Source organism: Mixophyes fleayi, chromosome 4 (genome assembly GCF_038048845.1).
Source record: "Mixophyes fleayi isolate aMixFle1 chromosome 4, aMixFle1.hap1, whole genome shotgun sequence".
In the NCBI taxonomy this organism is placed as follows: Eukaryota; Metazoa; Chordata; class Amphibia; order Anura; family Limnodynastidae; genus Mixophyes; species Mixophyes fleayi.
In genome coordinates, this window is record NC_134405.1 from 132,317,499 (window position 1) to 132,338,763 (window position 21,265).

General features: G+C 40.4%; 1 protein-coding gene and 1 long non-coding RNA gene across 3 annotated transcripts in view; one reads left to right on the forward strand and one right to left on the reverse strand.

Moving 5' to 3' along the window:
* The window catches only part of LOC142152077 (uncharacterized), a 156,277-nt gene that overhangs the window by 17,227 nt on the left and 117,785 nt on the right, over positions 1 to 21,265 (forward strand). The gene's annotated exons all lie outside the window — the stretch shown is intronic.
* Positions 1,426 to 14,401, reverse strand: CD276 (CD276 molecule). 2 transcript variants are annotated; one of them, XM_075208309.1, is made up of 8 exons: positions 14,210 to 14,401; positions 6,675 to 6,736; positions 5,961 to 6,308; positions 5,572 to 5,868; positions 4,427 to 4,567; positions 4,227 to 4,265; positions 3,963 to 3,995; positions 1,426 to 2,189 (listed from the first exon to the last, which is right to left on the reverse strand). In XM_075208309.1, exons 2-8 carry the CDS (start codon positions 6,715 to 6,717, stop codon positions 2,164 to 2,166), a joined length of 927 nt encoding a protein of 308 aa, XP_075064410.1. In that variant the 5' UTR covers positions 6,718 to 6,736; positions 14,210 to 14,401; the 3' UTR covers positions 1,426 to 2,163. The 2 variants fall into 2 exon arrangements, with proteins under 2 accessions (XP_075064410.1, XP_075064409.1); XM_075208308.1 differs by having other exon boundaries at positions 4,227 to 4,268.

Genomic DNA, 21,265 nt, shown 5'->3' on the forward strand with positions numbered 1-21,265 from the left:
TGCCTGCTTGGCTAAAAGCATGAGTGTGGGACTGGCAGAAAGAACAACATATCAAAATTTAAGTTTAAACAGATATACTTTTAATAATCGTAAATGTTATGTGTGGGTGATGGTTCCGTTTTATGGTATTGTGTTTTACTGTACATCTAAACTAGTGGGTGGTGGTTTATAACAAGTTACCTATATATCCCCTTTTGGTAATTTGAAGATTACAGAGGTGATAAGTCTTCTATCAGATGGTGAAAGTTGTTAATCCAACAGGCAGGAGCTGTTCTAAAGACTTTGAGATTCAGTACCTGATTTTTTTTTTAGTAAGAAAACAGTTTTTGGCACCAACTGTTTTCGAGAAACCCAAAAATAAGAGAAAAGGTGCTCTTTCAGTGTAGTGAATCGGTATGCTTTAATTAACACTTTTCATGAATGCAGATAGCTGCGTATAAATAGCTTATCTGTCAATGTATTGAGTCAACAAGTCTTCAACATAGATCCCTTACACTTGATGGCAGCTCAGAAATTGCAATATATAGGAATGTTTTGAATCACATTTATTAAAAGGAGTGCTCAAAGTGTCCGTGATTGCTTCTAAAGTGAAACCATGGGCAACTGTGCTAAAATATAGTTTTTCAGTGTAAGTTTTTTGATGATTTGGGATTAGCCAAAAACAGAACAATTAACACATTAAGTGCAAGACATCTTTCTTTTGTGATAAATAATAATTGGATGTGACTACAAGCAACTCATTTGTCTACATACAGTTCACACTGTACTGGATTATTCATTGGGCAACCTAGGTTCCAGCAGAGGATCCTGAGGGGCCTAGATAACTATAACCTGGTTTTATGTCTATATGTTTTTGACAAATTGATGGCTGGGCCTTAAATCAGCCTCTGAGCTGGCAACTCTTGAACATGCACAATATGGACATTGTTCATCAAGCTATGCATACTGTGCACAACATTTGTTTTAAAACGCACATAAATAGGCTCTGCACACTCCTGAATACATCAAGGCACAAATCTTAAGAAATGTGCGCTGCTGAATTCAGGTGTAGGTCTGCTCAACTCTACTATACAAAATACTGCATTTATTAAGATGTTAATGTCTACTGAACATAAAATACATTTTTTATTACAGTTGCTCCTGTTTGCAAACACAGGTTATAGATGCATACAAGACTGTCAAATGCCCCTCCCCGAAATTGTAGGCTGTAGCAAGTTTCCTTTGTGTTCGAAGACGGAGCGGACAGGGCTGCTTTCACTGGCCATTAGCAGAGTGATTTTGCGTACAATACGTTTAAAATCAGCAGATACGCACCTTGATGAATCAGGCCCTATATATTTGGTTTCCACATACACATGTGAAAAACAAAACAATGTTATTTCTGCAATTTTAATATCTAACTTAATAACAAGACAGACCAGTAGACCAAGATAATAAAGAAGTTTATTTATAAAACAAAACAAACTATAAAATAACAGTGAATACCACATAGTTATGGTTCCCTGGCAGATTAATAGATCAAACTTTACTTCCATAGGAATGTGCAATACATTAAAGGCACAGTATGGATTATTTTTTTCAAGGCTTCTTAAGGATCAGATATTTAAATTTGCTAATGTACATCTGCAACGTAATGTTTTTAATACTCTCCCTTGAAGATTTCTGGACCAGCAGAATTAAGGAGCAGTAACTTACATTTCACAGAATGGTACAGAATTTCCAGGACTTCGGGTGATTGATTATTCGGGAAGTTCAATTTGTGCACTGACCAATTCAACGATTAATTCTACTAATAATGAGGAGGAAATTAAAACAAAGGTGCAATCCTGCATGTTATTTTTGGCAGAGCTGAAAGTGTATGCTACAAATACTTCTACATCCAGGTAGGGATCATCATACTGCCCAGCCAGTGCAGGCAAGTATAGCAATAGAATAGGTTACTTAATTTGTCCATCTCCTGCTTGTCTCCAGCAATACTACTGAAATAAAATGCCTGAAGGCAATGGACCATATTAAAAAAAAAAAAAAAAAAAAAAAAAAAATCAGCAGAGGGTGGAAGGTCCTGCAGGTCCTGCATGTGCATAAACAGTCCCTAGAATTTTCCAACACGGAGTCCAGTGTGTATTTGCTGAATTTCCAAATGTTAAAATTAGATGAATAAGCTCACTCTAAAGATGAAGTGTCGTCACCTGGAAAGGCAGAAATTGAGTTCTGTAAATAGATGGCCAGAGAATAAAGGTTATTTTTAACTTTTGTAACTAATGTTCTGAATGGTAATCCTCTATATCTTTTCACTCAACTTTGAACACAATAATTTTTTGGGAATATAATTACGGTTTCTTGCTCACTTAATTCATGTCATGTATTCACTTGTTGCAAACACCACTATTGTTGAAAACTCTGCTATCTTGTCTTTGCAGAAGATTATATTGATCAAAAACAAGATAAATCAATATGCATAGGTCAGGAGGTAAAGCAACAAGATTATGTTGTACTGGTCTCTCAAAGAATTAATAGATTATTACTATGATTAGTAGCAGTGATTGTGATGTGCTATTCTGTGCAAGCAAGGAGCAAGGAGCTTGATTCAGAAATGAATAGCTTCTTCATCAATAAAGTAAATGGGAAAAGAAAAGTGCACTTACAAGCTATATAAAAACGTAAAAATACTGGTACATATGGTTAACGTACCAATACCTATCTGACACCTGTATGTATCAAAAAGGTTTCTGGATCATCTTGATTTGCAGGAAGCATAGTGGATAAACATCAAACATTGAATAAAGCTTCCTGTCCTTTACTCAGTATAGTGCAAGTACAATTACTTTGTCATTTCACTTTGTGATGCTCAGATTGTGGAGAAGATGAAAAATACTCGCAACTTCCACATTTAGACACAACTTTGCTTCAATTCATGGGAAGAAGCAGTGACAGACATACAACACCCACCTATCAGCTTTACTGGAGGCACCTGATGAGTGGACCAATATTTAGCATAATGTTTGTAGATGCTTTAGACAGTGTAATACAGTAGTTCATGGGTGCACATGTAGATACCTAAGTGGGCACCTGAACTATTGTTAGTACATAAGTCATTATGGTTCTTGTACAATTATACTTAGTCATAGATAGCAAACACTACCTTACATGCTGTGAATATATAGAGACTAACCCAGTGGTTCCCAAACTTTTGCAGTTCACGGCACCCTTAGAGTCTCCAAATTTTTTCAAGGCACCCCTCCAAAATAATTACTGAGCAGTCCTGTTTTAGAAGTAGTTGGGTCAAAAAATTGTAATAAGTATTTAGGTCACGACAAAAATACTTATTTAGTTGTATGCAAAAATGCCCCTCTGCATCCAGAGACACTGCCCCCTCTGCATCCAGGCACCCTGCCCCCTCTGCCACGCTGTCCCCTCCTCTGCCCTCTGTCACGCTGTCCCCTCTGCCCTCTGTCACGCTGTCCCCCTCCTCTGCCCCCAGGCACGCTGCCCCATCTGCAGCCTTCTGTCACGCTGCCCCCTCTGCTGCCCGCTGTCCCCCTCCGCTGCCACCCTGTCCCCCTCCGCTGCCACCCTGTCCCCCTCCGCTGCCACCATCCTTTTCACTCTGCCCCACGCCAGCTGTCACTGAATATAGACGTAAGTGACAGCTGCTGCGGGAGAGAGGAGGCTGCTGGGTCCCGACGCCGCGCTGATTGGTAAGTTTCTGTCTTCTCTTTTTTTTATGTCTGGCTCGTGGCACCCCAGTGACAGCGCCGCGGCACCCCTGGGAGCCGCGGCGCACACTTTGGGAACCGCCGGACTAACCAATACAACATACAAGCTGAACATGATTCTTGTCTAACATTCCGTTTAAGAATAGGTGTCTACTACCTTCATATTACAGTACAACGCTACAATTTCACCTATCAATCAATAAATTGGTTCTTTTTGATCATCTTTTTATGAAAGCTTTGTCTTACCTTCTGCTGACCTGGCCTGAAGGGGCTGCATGGCTGTAAAACAGAAAATGCATTTCAATTATGGCTCAAGGGAGTAGACAACTGAGGTTTACAAAAAAATATGATGAGGGATGTGACAAACACAGAGAGAGAATTTGGAGAAGAGAGAAGAAGTTGGAGTAGACGGGAAGTAATAGAAAATAACCAACAATCCCCACCATAATGTTGAAGACACTGAACCTTCAGTAAGTACAGAAATGCTTCTAAAGTTATTCCTTATTATACCTGTCTTTAATTCTCCATTGTCCTCATGTTCCCCATTGCCTGCTTGGAAGAAAGGACACAGAATAGTGAATAGCAGATGTAGACACCATACCCTTCAACATCAGGCACCTTGTTCCTTTCACCAAAACTGGATAGTAAAACTATCATTTTATTTTTCCATGCAGAATTGACAACTTGCCTCCCTGCCACCCCCCAGTTACCTGCTTCCTCCTGCTCTTCCTCACATGTCTGCTTCAGATGTTTTCTGCACACACAGGCAAGAGCCACAAGAAGACCAAGGAGACAAGCACATAGACCCACCGTCACCCACACAGCCACAAGAGGGAATGAGAGGTGCTGACCTATTGAAGAGATTTGAAACAAAAGGGATAACGCACACAATCGAGATCACAAGTCCCAACCTTTGCCCGCTATAACTTTTCTTCTTTTTTTCACAGAACTGGGAAAAACACCAGAGGCAATAATCTGCAACCCACCATGTTCCCTCTGTGGAACAATCCTGCCTTCCTTCCAGATCTAGAGCCTCAAACCATCCAACATTGAACCAACAAAGTGCAAAATTTTTGACAGAAAAACTTAAATAAAAAGTATGTTTTCCCCATGAAATACATGTTATTAATGTCTACTGTACATAAATGCACGTTTACAGATGCTCCTGATTGCAAACATGTTATAGCATGCATACAGTTCCGTCATCACTATCAGTCAGCACTTACACCTACCCTGTAGGTGATGCAAGCGATACGACAGAAAAACACGTATCTTTGAGATTCCCAAAGCTTTCAACCGGGCACTGCTGCGTGCGCTCGAGCTTGTACAATTACTGTACAATGACTACGTGCACATACCCATTCCCCTCCCAGTTCTGCCTCTAAAAATCGTAGAATGTCGGAGGTGTCCTTTGCACTCGAAAATTAATTGGATATTCTTGTGTTCACCGACGTATAGTCTGGTTCTGGGCATACGCAGACCGATTTTATGCAAGATATATATTTGCATTTACGTTTCTTGATGAATCTGGCCCCTGGTGCATCAATTGCATATTATAATGGTAATTTTATTCCCAAATTCACTTTTCACTCTAGCCCCCAACCCTCTTATTTTTGTTTTTATACACCTCTCCCAGTCCACTTCTAACCCCAAACATTTCTCAATAAAATACTATAAATATAATTCTTGATAAAATAGCACTTATCAAATGTATAAATAGATAATTAGGCCCTAATTGATAGAAAGGTCAGTATACTCAAAGATATTATACATGAATGGGGGTGGGGGACCCAGAATAGACAGCTGGTTTGAACAATGCAGGACATCTGTTATGGGATGTGTGTCCCACACTGACCTGTGACTGTGAGAGATGCATGAGTCACCATCTGCAGAGCAGGATTGTACACCAAGCAAGTGTATGTGTCACTGGTCTCCAAGATTACACGAACGGAGCTCTGCACGTGGAACAAGCCATCCTCATTGGCCTCTTGTGATGTTGTGACATTTTCCGTTAGGTTTCTCCCGTTTCCATCCTGCCACAGTATTTCAACTTCAGGGTATCGAAGGTAGATATGACATGTTACTGTTACCTGATCACCAGGTTTAAGGCCCTCACTAGGCTCCAGGTGCAAGGTGGGCTTGGGAAATGAGGCTATTGTGAGGAGGAAAAAGAAAAACAAATTTTTTGGGGGCATTTTGTGTAATTAGAGGTCAGACCCACAACATTATATAGCTGTTCCTCACCTGCCACCTGCAGACTCACAGCAGCTGAGCTGGAGTTCCCAGCATTAACAAAGCACGTATAAGTGCCTTCATCGGCCAAACGAACTTTACGAAGTAAAAGGGACATATTGCCCTGTGGTAACTGTTCAAGAAAGAGATGCGTACGGTTAATGAACTCTAGGTCCTGGTTCTCCAGTTGTTCTCGGCCTAGTGTGAAGGCATGAACCTGCTGCAGGTTTGTCAATGTCCAAAACACACTGAGGTCCTTCAGTGAAAATCCAACTGGAGGAGAAAACCAGCAGGGCAGTATGACATCTTCATCCAAGATCCCAGTAACAGGACCAGCAGGGACCTGTACTTCAATGGCTCCTGGAAGGAAGACATAGGAAATTACTGAATGGGGATAATAAAAGCAGAGAGTGCATATTATGCATTGCAGAAAAGAAAATTGAAGCTTAACAAATGTTTTTTTCTGCTAACAATATGAGACTGAAGAACTCCACTGAAGCATTACATAAGGTAAGAGAGGCTCAACTCAATTGAATTGCACCAATTAGACACATACCCTGCTCAGTAATGTTGAATTATAAAATCTCAGTTATTCAAATAACTCTAACCAAGAAGGTTTATGTTTATTGCGCAGTTAATATACAGATATTTCTGAGGAAGTCCTCCTGTCATACGCTGCAGTTTCCTTATGTAAGAAAATTCTGGAGAGCCAAGTGCAATACTTACTGCATATAGAGGGAAGGAGGAGGAGCAAACAGAGGCCATCCATGGCTAAGGGTCTCTAGGAGCTACAAAGAAAAGAGAACGGAAGTTAGAAGTGATGTCACTCTTTAAGTAATGACAACAGGAAGTGGCATGCATACAGAGAATAGGATGTATTTTCCTGACACTTCCTTTAAAAATACATAAAATCTTGAGCATATCATTGTATAATTTTTACAAATGCATCACCTTTAACAACCCCATTTACATCAATAAAATTGAATCTCTAGGTCAGTGTTTTTCTAATAAGTCATAAATTGATATGATTCCAAGTAGCAAGATGCATATTAAAAAGTATTAACGTTTACATCAGAGATGGAGTATTTATCTATAATACACATGTAATCCTGTAAAAAAAATTCTATGTAAACAGTTCTCATATCAAGTCAGTGTTCATGATCAAATTGTATGTATAAGTAAAAATGCATACTCTACTGTAAAATGATTAGGCTATTACAAGTAGAGATGGGCGGGTCCGGTTCCCCGAGAACCGAACCCACCCGAACTTTGGGTATCCGAGTACCGAGCTGAGTAGCTCGGTACTCTCCCGCCCGCTCCGAATCCAAATCGAGGCCGAACGTCATCGTGACGTCGTCGGATCTCGTGGCTCGGTTCTCGCGATACTTCAAGATTATAAATACCTGCCTCCACAGCAATCCATCGCCATTTGACAGAGGGAGAGAGCAGGGTGTAGTCACAGGCTGATTAGAGCAGGGACAGAGAATATAATATTCTTATTCCAATTGCTGTAACAAAAATCGCTAGAGAAGAGTGGAGGATAGAGGTTTATTTTATTTTTGTAATATTTGGCACTCCCAGTGCTTCTGGGGTGTCCCCCATAATTGTGCATAAATATTTCTGGCTGTCAAAAGTCATATTTGTCAGCAGCATCTTACCAAATAATTTTTACCACTACAAGTGCTTTGCGCTCAGAATGGATTCAAAGCAGTCCACATATGATCAGAATGACCAACCAGGTTCTGTCACCAGTCCTGATGTTAGTGTTCCCAGTACGTCATCTGGGCAAGGCAATGTCAAACTACAGAGTGTTTCGAAATCAGTCCAAAAAACAAAAATAATTTATTTTTTTTACTGTGTTGAAGCGAAAAAAGTGTTACTGAGCAAAAGTTAAGTGCCGATAAAAAAAAAATTGCCAACATGCCATTCTACACACGCAGTGGCAAAGAGAGAATGAGGCCTTCACCTTTGGCTATTAGTGGCAGATCCCAAAAAGTTACCGAGACTACAGTTGGTGCACAACTACTGTTATGCGTCAAAGCCGAGCTGCAAGATAACAGTAAGGCATTAGAGGATAATGTTTGCTCTAATCCACAAATGACACCAATCCCTGTGGAGAGTCCATCCAACAGTGGTATGTCTAATCGTGAGCATTCTGCTGATGTGTGCCTTAATAGCCCAATGGGTCCAATACTATATTTGCACTGCAGTGTTGGCAGTTTGAGCTTCATAAATGACCTCCATTGTTTTTTCCCTACCCTAAACAAAGCCTTACATAAAACAATGTAGACATATCTGAACAGCAACATTAAAATAATTGTTGAAAGAAAATTAGTGTAGTGATAGTTAGTAATTTTAGGGGCCTTTTTGCCAGTGAAAATGGTGAACCCTGCTAATTATGTTATTATGGGGGAGCCAATTATACAAGCACTGGCACAATGTCTGTTCTCTTAATGCAATCTAAGGGCCAAAGGGAAGCACTTAAAAATAATTTATTGATTAAATCAATTATTACTGATGAATAAATGCCCTGCATGGATACTCTAACTTATGTTGCATCCACTGAGCGTTAAAGGTATATTTCCAAATGCTGTTCTCTGTATTACTACATGGCACTGATCCGCTACCCAATCTAGCACACTGCCTTCCAGCCAACAAGGTTTGTACACTCACTCAGAAACGGTTATCCTTGCAGACGATGTATGATAGTTTTGAGAACATTAAAAGACAAGACATAATAATTGGAATAGTACACACACTACTGTAAAACATAAGGATATCAAAAGGCACAAAGGAGTTCCGTGAATATATAATAACTAGAGATGCTCAAGCTCGGTTCCCCTAAGACCGAGCACAACTGAACTCCGCTGATCCGAGTAACGAGTCGAGCTCACTCTGTACTTTTGTGCGCCCTTGGAATTAAAAGGCAAAATGTCATTGTTACGTTGTTGGATCTCGAGAGTTTTGAATTCTATAAGTACCGCCCTTTTGTGTTATCAAAATGGATTCACAGCAGTACACAGAAGACCAAGAGCCCCAAGCATCTGCTGGCACCAGTCATGATTATAGTAATCCCTCTACGTCATCTGCTAAAGCCTAAGTTAAAGTGCATAGTTGGTAAAAAAAAAAAAAAGGCCTGTAATTCAGGCAAAGTTATCTGCAGAAAAAAATGAAATTGCCAACATGCCATTCTACACATGCAGTGGCAAGGAAAGAAAGAGGCCTTCGCCTTTCTCTATGAGTGCTAGCTCTGCAACTGTCACTGAGGCATCTTCTTGTAAGGTCAGTCATGGCCAAGCAAGACCTTATCAAATACTTTTACATGTAAAAGCTGAGCTGGAAGAAAACAGTAAGGCATTAGAGGAAAATGTATGTTTAGATTAAGAAATGACACAAATCCCTGAGGAGAGTCTATCCACGAGTGCTATGTGTAAGCCTGACCTTTCTGATAGTGTACCCATAAAGAAGGCCCCTTTCAACATTTCTACAGATGTGTGCCTGAACAGCCCGAGTGTAGCCGGTGATACACAAATTGAGGATGCCACTTTGGAATTAGAAGAGGATGAGGGGGAGATTTGTGTAGGCAATGAGGGCGCTAATGAGGATGTTGATGAGGATGAGGTTGTTTGTGTAAGTCCTGCACCAGTTGCAGCAGTTCTGGCACATGTCAAGAAAAAGGCCATTGTCATGCCTGGGCATAAAACAAAAAAAATCCACTTCTTATGTGTGGAATTATTTCTACCCAAATCCAGACAACAATTGTATAGCCATTTGTAGTGTATGTCAAGCCACAGTCAGTCGAGGGAGGGACCTTAACCATCTTGGAACCTCGTCTATGTTACGCCATTTAACGAGAGTTCATGGCAAAGTGTTGGGAAAAGCTGAACGTTCTTCCCAAAAAATTTACAAGCACTCCATCATCAGCTAAGACCCTCCGCTCACAGACATCCCGACGGCTACAAAATACACCCACCACACCATCCTCATCAATATCCTCAGTAGCGCTTGGAGTTAGCCCGGCATCCCACTTAAGGCCGGATGACTCCTGCACTATTATTGATTCCTCTGAAGAAAGCGTTAGTCCCACTGCTGCTGCTGGGGGTGAATCGTCATCCCAGAGGCAGGTCAAGAAAATGAGCAGTCCTACATTTCAGTCCTACATTCAGTCCTACATTCCTCACTCTGACTTACAAAGCCCTCGCCAACTCCACTGCTCCCTACATCTCTAACCTTATCTCTATTCACACTCCCTCCCGCTCACTGCGATCGTCCAACGATCGTCGCCGCTCTTCCCCTCTGATTACCTCCTCTCACGCATCAGAACTTCCCCTAATCTGTCCTCTTTCAAACGTACATTAAAAACCCACCTTTTCCTTAAAGCCTTCCAGTCTCATGCCTAAACTCCCACCGGTCGGCTACCTCTCTTTCTCATCCCTTCTTCCCTTCTCCCCCTTCCTCCCGTCTCTCCGTCTCATCCATGTGTCTGTCTGTCTTCCCCTCCCTTTAGATTGTTCGCTCCTTTGAGCAGGGCTCTCCTACCTTCTGTTTCCATCACTTTTAACTGCGCTCTCCAGCTACTCAGCTCACCTCCTCTCAGTCCCTCTGCCCTCTGTCTCCTCTCCGCTCTTCTCAGTGACTCTCAACCTGTCATCCGTGCCCACCCTCTTGGGCCATAGTTACCTGCCTGTACTCACTTTTCCCCTCCCTCCCTCTCTTTCATGCTGTGCCTGAGCCCCCAGAGTTATAGTGCTTACTGTTACTTGTACTGTGCTGTTTCACCTTGTACTGTGCCATTGTTTGTCCTTGTACGGCGCTACGGATACTTTGTGGCGCACTATAAATAAAAATTCATAATAATAATAATAATAATAATAATAATAATAATTTCAGCAATTAACTGTGAAACAATCATTTGCGAGGGGAAGCAAATAAGACAGCAGTCACCCAGTCGCCAAGCGAATCACAGACGCCATGGCTGCAATGTTAGTGTTAGATCTGCGTCCAATCTCCACAATAAACGCAGCTGGTTTTTCACAGTTAATTGAGGTTTTGTGTCCGCGTTACAGAATTCCATCGCGACACCATTTCTCCCATAAAGCAATTCCACAACTATACCAAAAGGTGTGTAAAAATGTAGAGATTGCTCTGAAAAATGCCATTCTACCCACTGTCCACTTAACCACAGATATGTGGACAAGTGGAAGTGGCCAAACCAAAGACTATATGACTGTGACAGCCCACTGGGTTGGTCATTCACCTTCACCAGCAGGAACAGCAGCAGCATGTACACCACTACGTAACATTTGTCACAGGCAGGCCACTCTTTGTATCAACGGCTTCACTAACAGGCATACAGCTGACAATTTGTTCCGCAAACTGAGAGATGTGATTGATGCATGGCTTATACCACTTGGACTCTCTCCAGGGTATGTCATTTCTGATAACGCCAACAATATAGTGCGAGCATTACAACTGGGTGATTTCCAACACATTCCCTGTTTTGCTCACACCATCAACTTGGTGGTGCAGAGCTTCCTACGAAATAACCGTGAGGTGCAGGAGATGATTTCGGTGGCCCGTAAAATTTCAGCCCATTTCAGGCATTCAGCCACAGCATGTAGGAGATTACAGCAGCTCCAAGAGCAGTTTAACTTGCCCTGCCACCAACTTAAGCAAGAGGTGGTAACTAGGTGGAATTCCACCCTGTACATGCTTTAGAGGATGGAGGAACAGCGCAAAGCCATCCAAGCATATTGCACAAGCCATGACATTGGGAGAGGAGGGGGGGGATGTATTTTACTCTTGCACAGAGGGGAATCCTTTCAGTGCTGTGCAAGGTGCTGAAACCATTTGAAGTTGTGACGTGTGAGGTGATTGCAGACTCTGCTAGTTTGAGCCATGTCATTCCTTTAATTAGACTATTGGAAAAGCAGCTTTAGAAAATGAAGGAGGAGCTGAAAGCAAGCAATTCATCAAAGTATGTTGGCCTTGTCGATCAAGTACTTAACGCGCTTCACAATGATCCTCGAGTTATTAAGATCTTGAACTCGGATCAGTACGTTTTGGCCACTGTGCTTGATCCAAGGTTTAAAACTTACATTGAGTCTTTACTTGTAAATGAGCGAGATGTGAACTTGTGCAAGGAGCTATTGCTCAGCAAGTTGGCCGCTGAACTGGGCCTCGGCTTGACAACGTGTCCTCCTTCACTTTCTCAAGCTGCTGCTGCTCGTAAAAAATTAAATTTCCAAAAAAGAAGCAGGGAAGACGCAGGGGGCAGACCAGAACAATTTAACATCTGGGCTGGTTTGAAGGATTTTTCAAAAAAATGTGTCACTTTGCCCATAACTCCATCCAATACGAGTATAAACATGCAAAGGATGGTGGAGGATTACTTTCAAGAGGTAGTTGATATGGAAATGTCAGACAGTCCCTTTCCTAACTGGGAAGAAAAGCAGGCCATTTGGAAACCCATGTACAAACTTGCTTTGCCATACTTAAGCTGCCCACCCTCCAGTGTGTACTCTGAACGAGTGTTCAGCACAGCAGGAAACTTAGTCAGTGATCGCCGTAGAAGGTTACTTCCCAAAAATGTGGAGAAAATGATGTTTATAAAAATGAACTACATCTTCCACGAGGAAGGCCTTCACCATCCAAGACATCCAAGCACTGACTGTTCTCTAATGGCGGATTCAAGCGGTGATAAATTGATAGTCTGTGATGATGACGTACACGCTGATGAGTGAGGATGAAGCTGAAGATGATGACGATGACAATGACATCTTTTTAAAACTCTCTATGTAAGTGTAGGGAGCAATCTACCCCCAAAGAGGAAACAGACTTGTGGCATTTCCATATCACGTACTGTCTTGAAAAGCTGCTGTTTGGGCAATTAATCCTTAAGGGTAGGGTGTCATAGACAGAGTGACCCCAAACTGGCTTTGTCCATTTCTCTTAATATAGTACAGTCTATAATGGCTGAATTTTTTTGTATTTTCGACAAGTGGAGGGGGCCTAGAGAGCCAGAAACCAAACTGCCTTTTTCCATTTCTTTACATATTGAACTATAAGTGGAGGGTGTAATATACATCCAAAGACGATGGCTGCATTAGCAATATGCATAGATGAAGAGGAAGACAATCTGTTTTGTGTGTAGAATAAATGAAGGCCTACCTACCAGGAATTAAACTGTTTTTTGGATGATTTATTACCTCTACAATTAGATTACTTATCTATGAAACAGTTGGAGCACTAAATTGGGTTATTTTAGGTCCAAAAACATTGATTTTCCAACAAAATAGAAAAACAAAACCAAAACCAAAACACGCAATGGCGGTTTTGCAAAACCAATACACGACGGTAATCCAGATACAAAACCAAATCCAAAACACGGAGTCAGTGACCATCTCTAATTACAAGTCACCTATGAGATTTGTTACCTTTATAAAAGCATTCAATCTTTTGCCTTGTGTCTTTATACACACACCACACAGCATGAAAGGATCCTATTTGTCCTCAGTTTTACTATACCACAACTGTAATTAAGTGGAAAACACCTCTTGCCTGTGGTTGCATTTTGGGAGTGATTTATCAAATACAGTAGTACAGCACTTACTATATTAGTCATGATTGCAAAGGCACATCTCCCAAAATCTGATCATTTTGTGTAGATAATCCTATACACAAAGTGTCCCAGCAGGCATGAGATCACCTCTGATAGGTAGAGTATAAAGAATAATTAAAATGGAAATAGTGAGCTAGATAAGGTCCCAACCAGCCCTCTTCTTCTCCATTTATGGTTAGTGTGATATTTTGTGTTGGTTTTAATTTAAGTTAATTTGGTGCTATATAAACAAATTCTGTAATGATGGGGAGAGGTGTTTGTGTTCTAATATATATATATATATATATATATATATATATATATATATATATATATATATTCATTCATAACTATAATACAGTAGACAAAGTTTTTTTTAAATGTATTTATCATGTCATAACTATATTGAGTATCCTCTCTATCAGCTTACTGTAGCTATAAGTTCATGTATCCACTACTCTTTACACAACAAGTCTAGAAAGAGTAAAACAGACTCACTCGGTCACGTCTCCTGTACATGAGAATATAACAATGATTCAAGTTATCGCAATGCACACATTGACCTGCAGGTCGTTCAGGCAAGGAAGAGGTTAATCACACAGGAGAAAAAAAAAAAGAAAATACTTAAATTACGCTCACACACATAAAACAAGTGACTTACTTGCCAGATCGCGCTGTGTAAGGGCCAGGGAGTGGCGGTGTCTTTGCTACCTCTTGGAGTGTGATCCACTTGCCCACAAGCTGGCTGCAGTGGCCACAGGAAACCGTCGATCACTCTCTCCCACTCAGCGGGCACGCCATGGTTACTCTGTTTCCCTTTTCCCTTCCCATTCCGTAGTGAGATCATACGTTGTGTGTCGATGGGGTGGGGAAGTGGGGAAAGAGAGCAGCTATTTCATTGGCTAGGGCTGTCTGAGAAAGATCCCCTCAGAGTAGTAGAGGTGGCATTTAACCCTTCTTTTATCTATGCATACATGCAAAACATTATTCATGCATATTACCTGGGGGAATATATTTTTCTACTCATATGTGCAATTGCCATCGTGTTTGCTTTACAATGTAGATAACAGTCTTCATAAAAAGTGAACATTGATAGATTTCACCTTTTGTTCACCTTTTCTAAGACCACTTGAGTGTCGTTTTGTTCTATAAAAAACGAAATATATAGAAACTATAAGAAACTATAATTATATAAAAACATAGCAACAGAGAGAGCAGAACAGTTTTGTTCCCTAGATAGATATAAGCAGAGTAGTTTTGTTGGCAATATGTGTGTGTTTATATAATCAACACAAAATGCTCTGTAATGTCAAATATTTAAAACAAATATAAAAAAAACTAAGGTCTTCTTCATAATTATTTACACAGTTAAGATAACGAGATAAAATGGCACAACTTCCTACAGGGTGTTCTCCAAAACTGAGCAACTCTGACAACTCTGCCATGACTTAGATGAGAGGACCTTCTATGGATAATAATAAAAACGTTGCAAATCTGTGCTTTATGGGAGGTGACAAAAAGAAAACTATTGTTGAAGAACTGTCACAAAAGATCTCAGTTAATGGTTGCTCAAAATCCCAATAGCACTAACCCTATCTAATATATAAATGCTTAGTGGCGTCTGTCTGTGTGTGTGTGGAAAAAAAACACCAAGTTGCAGCGCCACCTGCTGGGCAGAGTTATACACCGACCTAATTAATTCTTAGTGTGCGCGGGGAAAAATGTCAAAAATGGCTGAAATTTGGTAGGGCTCAAACTCATTTTCATGAGGTAATTTTACCTCATGAACACACATGTGTAGAGGAGTGCGTTAGTGTGTGTGTGTGTGTGTGTGTGTGTGTGTGTGTGTGTGTGTGTGTGTGTGTTGAAAAAACTATTTTTTCAGAAAGGGCTCATCCAATTGACCTGAAATTTGGTATACTGACATTATTTGACAAAAAAATTAGAATAGTCAAGTCAGTTAACTTCCATCATCCCCCCTTCCCCCCGTGGGAGGGGTAGTAAAGGCTAAATTTACGAGTTGAGGGGTCAAACTCATTTTCGTGAGGTAATTTTACCTCATGAACACACATTTAAAATGCCGCTTGCATCGGGAAGTAACGATCTTCCCCTGAGGAGGCCTGGGCTAGGCCCAAATGCATGACAAGAACCTTTTTAACACCTTAAGTAGCTTGATTTGACTAGAATGCATGAGTATCATGCACGGGTTAACTTGTCTTTTAATATAATGCTATGAGGATGCTTCCTTCTTCAGGCACTGGAGAATTTGTGAAAATATAGGGCAAATGGTTGGAGAAACTCATAGCCAAATCTTGAAGAAAAACCTGCAATAGTTTGGGAGAAAATTTCCTGCAGCTGAAAGAGGTCTTGCTTTTCTCTAACTTTTTTTTCGGTGTGCTCCCGGTTCCTCTCTGACAGAACTTCCTGCTGCTAGGGTTCAGTACTTTCAAATTGGTTGAAGACCCCAAACACTATGGGCCTGAGTCATTAAGGCAAAAAAGGAGTAAATGTTCTCTGGGACAAACCATGTTACAATTTAAGGGGTGCAAATTAGTTTATTATTTTGCACATAAGTTAAATACTAGATGTTTTTTCATCTAGCATACAAATACCTGATAGCTTTATTATTACACTGAAATTTAAAGTTGATCTAGGACATGTCTTACTCCAAGTATAAATCTGTCCCCACATTTTAAATTTACCTCCCCTCCAATGCAACATGATTTTGCTCAGGTGCAAATGTTACTCCTTTTTTATGCTTTGCTCTCCTTAATGTTCAGGCCCTATGTGAGAACCAGGTCCAAGCAGTAGGTTTTTCCATCAGGCAGGAGCTATGGTCCTATAGTCGAGAGCACTGAGAATGGGAAAACAGGTGCAAAGTACCTGGGCCAGGGGCGGATCTAGAATTTTTTTTTACCCGGGGCAATTTAGGGGGGATGATTTAGTCCCACCCCCTTTTTGAAATCTCTTGCTGCCCCCTGCTAGGGGGGAGCGATCGGGGCGATCGTCCCGCACCTGGATCCACCACTGCCCTGGGCAGGGCCAGAGGGGCCTGGGGCTGAAAATTATAAAGGGCCTGTTGTGAGAAGTGCCGTCCCACCAGAGGTGTGGCCAGTGATGTGCGGGCGTGGTCTGCACCATGTAGGGCATAGCTTGCACTTCAGCCACTTACATCTCTTTCCAATCCTCCCTTATATAAAGAGTGCAACACTTAACTGGTTCACACAGCATGTATGTAAAGTGAAGAGTGGAAATACATCCCAGCCAGTGGTGGGATTCAAATAAATTAACAACCGGTTCTCTGTCCTAATAAACCTTTTAAGAATACAAAAAGATGTACCGAAAGGTAGTTTAATATTTCATGCATTTAATACTCAAATAAGAACAATAAAAGAGGAACACAAAACTAGATTATGTTATAAGAAAGAGTTTTAAAATATTAATGAAAATATATGAAATAATACCTGACAAAAAACTGAAAGAAATATAAAGTACAAACAATGGAAGTTACATGGCATACATTGAATCACACTAGGAATTAAATTTAAATATAGGAAATAAAAGAGTACAAATTATTAAGACATTACACAGACAATAGCGAAGTAATAAACAACAAATATTATAAAAGCTGCATAATGATACATTATTTATATCAATATCAAGAGGCAGTTATCTAGTCATTATATACACACAGATATATATATATATATATATATATATATATATATATATATAATTATACACACACATACATACACACTTTCACTGTCCACTTAGGTTTACTTATAAACCTGCTAGTTAATGCAAATGTCTAATCAGCCATTCATGTGGAAGAAACTCTATGTATAAAAGCATGCAGACATGGTCAAAAATTGCAAGAAAAACACCAGAATAGAGAAGAAATGTGAAGTGGCTTTTACTGTGGAATGATCGTTGGTGCCATATGGCTTGTTTCACTACCTCAGAAACTGCTGATCTCTTAGGATTTTTACACACAACAGTCTCTAGATTTTACAGAGAACAATGCTTAAGACCAAAACAATTACCATCCAGTGAGCGGCAGATCTGTGGGTGGAAACACTTTGTTAATGAGAGACGTAAGAAGAGAATGGCCAGCCTGGTTCCAGCTGATAGGAAGGGGACAGTAACCATGGGTGGTATGCAGAAGAGCATCTCTGAATTCACAGCACATCCAACCTTGAAGTGCATGTGCTACAGCAACAGAAGACCACACAGCACCCTTGTGGCCGCCATGGAATACACAGCATCCTTGTGACTGCCACACAAAACATAGCACCCTTGTCACGTCCACACAATACAGACTGCAACCATCTAACTGCAAAACAATACATAGAGCAGCCATGAGACCGCCACCCAATGCAGAGAGCAAAATATGATTTTATTGATACAAACTGTGCAGTTAATGTGTGAGAATGTGATTATCAGTTGTTGCAGGGGCGCACGCAGGGGGGGAACCCCTCCCCACCGCTAAAGAAGTGCCCCTACATAGCAGCACTGTACTATATAGCAGCCGCGGAGCTGTCAAAGGAGCATCCGCGGTGGTGCTGTATACAATACAGCACTGCCGCGGACACTTATTTGACAGCGCCGCGGCTGCTGTATAGTACAGTGCTGCCGAAACGGAGCTTCTGCGCATGCGCCCGAGCAGCAGCTCTCTCGCTCTCTCGCTCTCTCGCCCCTGTGTTGGTCATTTTCATACCTCCTAACACCTTAAATGGCCAAAGGGGAACGTATAAGATTTGTTATATATAATTATTCTTTCTTCAAGTGTTCACACATCTGAGCAGACTTCAAAATACAAATAATCAAACACAGTTAACTGTCAGTGGCACCAGGGCATAATCTCCATTGAAAAAGTTGGTAATTTTGTTGTAAGAAAAGGAACTGATCCCTATGTTAATACACACGGGCCATTCACACATGCATATTACATTTTCACATATCCCCTGTTGGACTTGTTGTCATATATCCCCTTTTGTCACATATCCTCTGTTGGGCCTGTTGTCACATATCCACTGTTGTCACATATCCCCTGTTAAAAATAAATTGTTCCTACCTGTTGTGTTGAATGCCGCTGACCTCCGTCTGGAAGTTGGTACAGCACGAGTCACACACAGCCAGCTTCTGTAGATACAGCCCCCCACTCAACAACAGGCAGCCTTGCGATTGTCTGCCTGTTGCTTTCCATTGACAAAACTACCATCTGGTAACCAGGGAAGCCTCACTACCAACCCCACGCTAGGTGCCCTCACAAAAAAAATAATATTTGTCAAGTCCGGGCGTCATTATCATCATCACCATTTATTTATATAGCGCCAATAATTCCGCAGTGCTGTACAGAGAACTCATTCACATCAGTTCCTGCCCCATTGGAGCTTACAGTCTAAATTTCCTAACATACACACACAGACAGACTAGGGTGAATTTGATAGCAGTCAATTAACCTATTAGTATGTTTTTGGAGTGTGGGAGGAAACGGAGCACCTGGAGGAAACCCACGCAAACACGGGGAGAACATACAAACTCCACACAGATGGACCACACATGGTCGGGAATTGAACTCATGCCCTCAGTGCTGTGAGGTAGAAGTGCTAACCACTGAGCCACCGTGCTGCCCCATAAAGAGAAAAGCAAAGGGATTCTGAATAAGAGGCACTCACTATAGCTATATCATTATGTCTCAAAATGGTTCACATTTGTATAGATTAAAATACAGTACTTTATTATAAGTTTATTTATAACAGCATTCAACAGGATATTATTTTTCAAAATAAATTTTAAAGTGAAAAGTGCAAAATGTATAGTGATAAAGAAATTAGGTTAAAATACTAAAAACAATAGGCTCCCAAACTTGTAAAAGATATCTGACAATAAATATACCAGTTCCCACTATTATCTCTCCCATGTGTATTGAATAAACGTTCGCCTTCTGTAACACTATTACACTGTTAATCCTATTGGTTACAGCATATCTCATTAGAATTAGTGCATTACATATCAGGTTATCTTAATATAGTATTAAATATTAAGTCCCTTCATATATTCATTTGTTGTTGAAGTAGACAGGGGCTTTATAATGATCAAATTTCCATTATTTCTCATATAGATTTGCATGAGAATTCATACTTTATATGCATGTTAGACTGGAAAATTGTGGTCAATCTCTAGTTATTCAGTCCTTTAATATTCATACAATTGTAGATTGTATTCCTTCTCATAGTGGAGATCATTCATACAATATTTTTCATGTATTTTAATACTCCACAAATAATGTCCTGTGGGGGGCATTTGAGGAGGTCTGAGTTTCATGTTGGTGTCATATGTGAAGGCATGCAAGAGGTCTGAGTGGCATGTGTAGGTCATGTGAGGAGATCTGATTGGCCTACAGGGGTCTTTTGGAGTACATATGGGATCTGAGTTCTTCACACACACTGTATGTGTGAGGAAGGCCTTTAGTGCTATAGGTGATTGCCAGCTAAGGGTTGAGGAATTTGAAATACTATATCACCACTGTATACACTGCTTTATGCTAAAATGTAATTCATTAATATTGTGGAACCTTGTATTCTTAATGCCCATGTGATTTCATGCTATGCTGTGATTATTGTTATTATCTATGACATGTTGTATTGTTGCCATCATCAATCTGTGCTAAACCTTTATCCTTAATACCCAGTATGGATGCTAGAAATGTTAATTGTTGAACCCTATCCTGGCCACCCTTAGCAATTTGGGGACCAGTACTTCTTATTCCTCAAATCTTTCTGCTGAGCCCACTTGTGAACTATGTTGCCTTCTAATAAATGTGCCAAATTGTTTGTTCCACAGTTCAGGTGTGTGTCTTGATTGTTAACCACAAATTATTGTCCCTTCGTTGTACAGGTGTTTCCTGAGTCGAACCTTGGTAGTAATTGTAAAGACTCTCCCATCTGGAGGACCAAGATACGAGTGGAGGCATGGCAAAAAAAAAAGGTGAAACTTAACACACCTGCTTAAACCGTCATACCCCCGGGCATCGGTGTAGGAACCAGGGGGACAGAGGGGGCATGATTTCTATTGGGTGGGCAAAGCCTGTATTTTGCGACCCCCCCCCCCATGAACTTCTACGGAAAATTCTTCAGACTACTTTCTAAAGTCATGGTATCTGTTCTAAACTTGTAAAACTTTTTTAAATGACAGATTGTCTTAATATAACTACCAAATGTTCTGTAATATAGATTGCCTTAGTATAGATTTAATACAGATTGATTGATTTGTTTATTTAAAAAAACTTTAAGTGTTCTGTTCATAAACATTTAATAAATAACCTATATTGACAGTGAGCAACTATTCACTTTACGTTTACCCTGAATTTCGAGCGGTGCTTCCAGTAGCAAACATGAGATATAGCAATTTAAATTTATAGCACATACCATAACCAGTCAGGCAGTGACTATAGATTTAAAAACTCCCAATCAAATGAGATTGTGCAGTCAACGAAATCTGAATGAAAACTAGGTAATGACTATAAAAAATGTACATTTTTAAGATGAACAATTGAATATATCTTTCTAACAGCTATTGTACTTATTGGTAGTCAATATTAATAATAATAATATTTACTTAATAATGTATAAATAAAGTGTTACAGTAAAATAAACAATGAAACTGGGGTTGTCCGTCCCGTGAAACACTGACAAAAATTAACATAGGATTG

Excerpts from the sequence above, each read along its gene's own strand:
- CD276 (XM_075208308.1), bottom strand. The coding sequence starts at position 6,717 with ATGGATGGCCTCTGTTTGCTCCTCCTCCTTCCCTCTATATGCA. Across the intron at positions 6,309-6,674 it reads CCTCCTTCCCTCTATATGCA|GAGCCATTGAAGTACAGGTC; the intron begins GTAAGTATTGCA and ends TCTTCCTTCCAG. Across the intron at positions 4,568-5,571 it reads TGCATCTCTCACAGTCACAG|GTCAGCACCTCTCATTCCCT; the intron begins GTCAGTGTGGGA and ends TCTCTTCAATAG.